This window comes from Phaethon lepturus, unplaced genomic scaffold (assembly GCF_000687285.1).
Source record: "Phaethon lepturus isolate BGI_N335 unplaced genomic scaffold, ASM68728v1 scaffold29691, whole genome shotgun sequence".
NCBI lineage: Eukaryota > Metazoa > Chordata > Aves > Phaethontiformes > Phaethontidae > Phaethon > Phaethon lepturus.
Genome location: NW_010517436.1, coordinates 1,736 through 4,531, shown reverse-complemented (window position 1 = coordinate 4,531; position 2,796 = coordinate 1,736). Strand labels below are relative to the sequence as shown.

General features: G+C 56.2%; 1 protein-coding gene across 1 annotated transcript in view; it reads right to left on the bottom strand.

Moving 5' to 3' along the window:
• Positions 1 to 51: 51 nt before the first annotated feature.
• Positions 52 to 2,796, bottom strand: part of PRELP (proline/arginine-rich end leucine-rich repeat protein) — a 3,142-nt gene continuing 397 nt past the window's right edge. Inside the window, exons 2-3 of the mRNA XM_010296408.1 lie at positions 2,222 to 2,795; positions 52 to 387 (exon numbers count right to left, since the gene is read on the bottom strand). Of these exons, the coding sequence (XP_010294710.1) occupies positions 209 to 387; positions 2,222 to 2,795 (753 nt within the window). The 3' untranslated portion in view covers positions 52 to 208. The remainder of the gene's footprint in view (positions 388 to 2,221; position 2,796) is intronic.

Genomic DNA, 2,796 nt, shown 5'->3' with positions numbered 1-2,796 from the left:
CTGTCCTCAGCCAGTGGTCCCCCAGGACGCAGATGCCACGCGTGTCCACGGCCGCTGCAGGGGAGGAAAGGGGAGAAGGCAAGAGGGATGGAGGTGGGGTGTGAGCAGGGGGAGAGGGAGGCAAAGGGGGTCCCACGTGCCAAACACCGACGGGGGTCGAGTCTCTGTGCAAAGCCAAGTCCTGGCAGGGGCACGCTGCCGGGCAGGGCTAGAAGACCACGGACTGCAGGAGGCGGAAACACATCATCAGGTCCAAGGGGATGGGGGGTTTCAGGAGGTTCCCGTCCAGCCGCAGGTACCGGAGCCGGGGCACGCTGTCCAGGTCGGAGGGGGAGAAGTCCTGGATGGACATCAGCGAGGTGGGGCAGATCTGCGTCCCGTTGATTTCTGCAGGGAGGGGAGGAAAAGCGGGATGCAGGTTAGAGGAAAGGGAAGACAGAGAGGGATGCTAGAGACCCCCTTCCCTGCCTGCCTGCGGAACCCCAAAATGGGGTTCCTTTGCTACCGAGGGAGAGAATCCCCAGCCTCTCCCAGAAGTCGGTGCAGCCCCAGCAAGAGGAAAATCTTGCTTTTGTTCAGAAATGAAGTAGGTCACGTTCAGCCAAAGCATGATGAGGGATGCAGTGTCATTTGAGAGAGAAAAGGGATTACTTCAAACATGAAACCTGCCGAGCCAGCCCTAAGCCTTCAAAAAAAACATCAAGGAAACATGCTCCAGCACAGCTATGCTGAAGATAACGTCAATAACCGGCTCGTTGCTCGCTTCTGGATTTCCACGTGTTTCTCCCCACCCCAGGGAGAAACCTGGAAAATAAACCTGGGGACTCTCCTGTGGCCACCCTACTTCAGGGACTGAAACCTTATAAAAGCTGGATAAAAGAGGCAAAAAAGGAGCTGGGACATGACGTGCGTGGCCGTGCGGGCAGCCCTCCATGGAAAGCTCTAGCAGGACCTGGGTACCAGTGCCTGTGAAGCCCCCAGCAGTCACCACCTTTGCCCCAAGGTCCCCTTGGCTCCAGTTTGGTGTTGTTTAAATAAAATGCAGATTAACCAGCATCTGAACCAGACATTCATCGCTGTGGAATGACAACCGACTCCGGCTGACCCCCCGAGAGCAGGGATGTGGCTTTGTGAGGGTTTTGCCCCTCTCCCCGGCATCACGTCCCATCACGCCGTTCGTGCAGCTTTCTTGCTCCTCCCTTCCTGGCTCATGCCCAGCGCCCTGTTTTGGCAGCAAGCTGGCCTGCTAAAGCTGCTCGGTGATTTTACAACCCCTCTTCGGCCGTGGACCGCTCTTACGTACAAAGCCACGCGCCATCACCACACAACAAACACCGCAGCGTGGAAGTGCTTGTGTCGCACCGCTTGTGGGGACCAGCAACCAGCCCGGCGGCTGCTTCACAGGCGAGTAATGCCCCAGGCGGGTCCTGCAGCCCCCATACATCCCACCGCAGCCAGAAACAGAAGAGCCCAACACATTTTTCCCGGTGCACATGGAGGGTTTCTGGCAGGAGCGCCGCATTCTTGCTTCCCCGCGGGTAGCGAGGACAGCATGTTGCTGGACCTCTAATAGCAGGAACATCTGGGGTGACCAGGAGCGGGTCTGTCTTCTCGAGTGTGCTAGCTATGTTTACACATCTCGCAGGCCAGCGCCTCTCCCGTGAAATTGCAGTGCTTCGCCTGGAACGGCGTGCAGCCGCCCCGGTTGGTTTGCCAAGGCAACCTCCATCCCAGCCTTGTTCTCCCTGTTCCTTCCTCTGCGAGGCTCAGCTCGAGAGCGCTAAGCTGGGTTATTTCTAACCATCTTGACTGCGTATTTGGCATCTGTTCTTAAAATATGTGCACAGACTCTCCTTTTTAAATATCCCTATTTCTGAGCCGTGCTGGGGAAGTAACTATTCGGATAGCAAGTGACCCCAAAGAGGAACTGCCCATGACAACGAACACCAAAAGCCATGCAGCACCAGGGGGAATTTAGCTCTGCTCCTCAGCTACAACCCGAGTCCTCAGGCCATCCTCCCCCACATGCAAATCCACCCCACTTAGGGCCTCGTTCACCTGCAAAGAGCCCCCAGCTCATCTCACCACTGCATCCCCTTTGAAGGGTTCACATCCCACCGGGTGAAAAACGACATTTTTCAACGAAACACTTGCCATCCTCAAGCCCAGCCGCTCCCCCACAGACCTCACCACAGCCTCCCGACCTGCCAGCGCAACTCACTTTCAATGGAGTTGTTATTCAGATAGAGGTGCTCCAGCTTGGGGCTGATGAAAGGGACGTTGGTGAGCTTGTTGTGGGCCAGGTGCAAGACCAGCAAGTTGGTGAGGTTGAAGGAGTTCTTGGGGAGCCCCTTGTCAGAGATCTGGTTGTAGTTGAGCCGGATGAATGCCAGGTTGGGGAACTCCTTGAAGTAGTCACTGGGGATGTCCTCAATGTTGTTCCTGTCCAGGAAGAGCTGGTGGATGGCATTGGGCACCCCGGGGGGCATTTTCCTCAGGATGTTGTGGGCAAGGTTGAGTTGCATGAGGTTCTTGAGTCCCTTGAAGGTATTTTTGTTGAAGACCCCATCGCTTAGCTTGTTGTGGTGCAGATCCAAGAGCACCAGATTCTCCAGCTTGTTGAAGACCCCAGCAGGGATCTTGGAGATCTGGTTCCTGCTCAGACGCAGCTGCTCCAGGTTGGGCGGCAGGAAGGCAGGCACTTCCTTGAGCTGGTTCTTCTCCATGTAGAGGAATATGAGGTTTTCCAGCTTCTCCAGGACCCGCCTGTCCACCTTCCGGATGCGATTGTTGTCT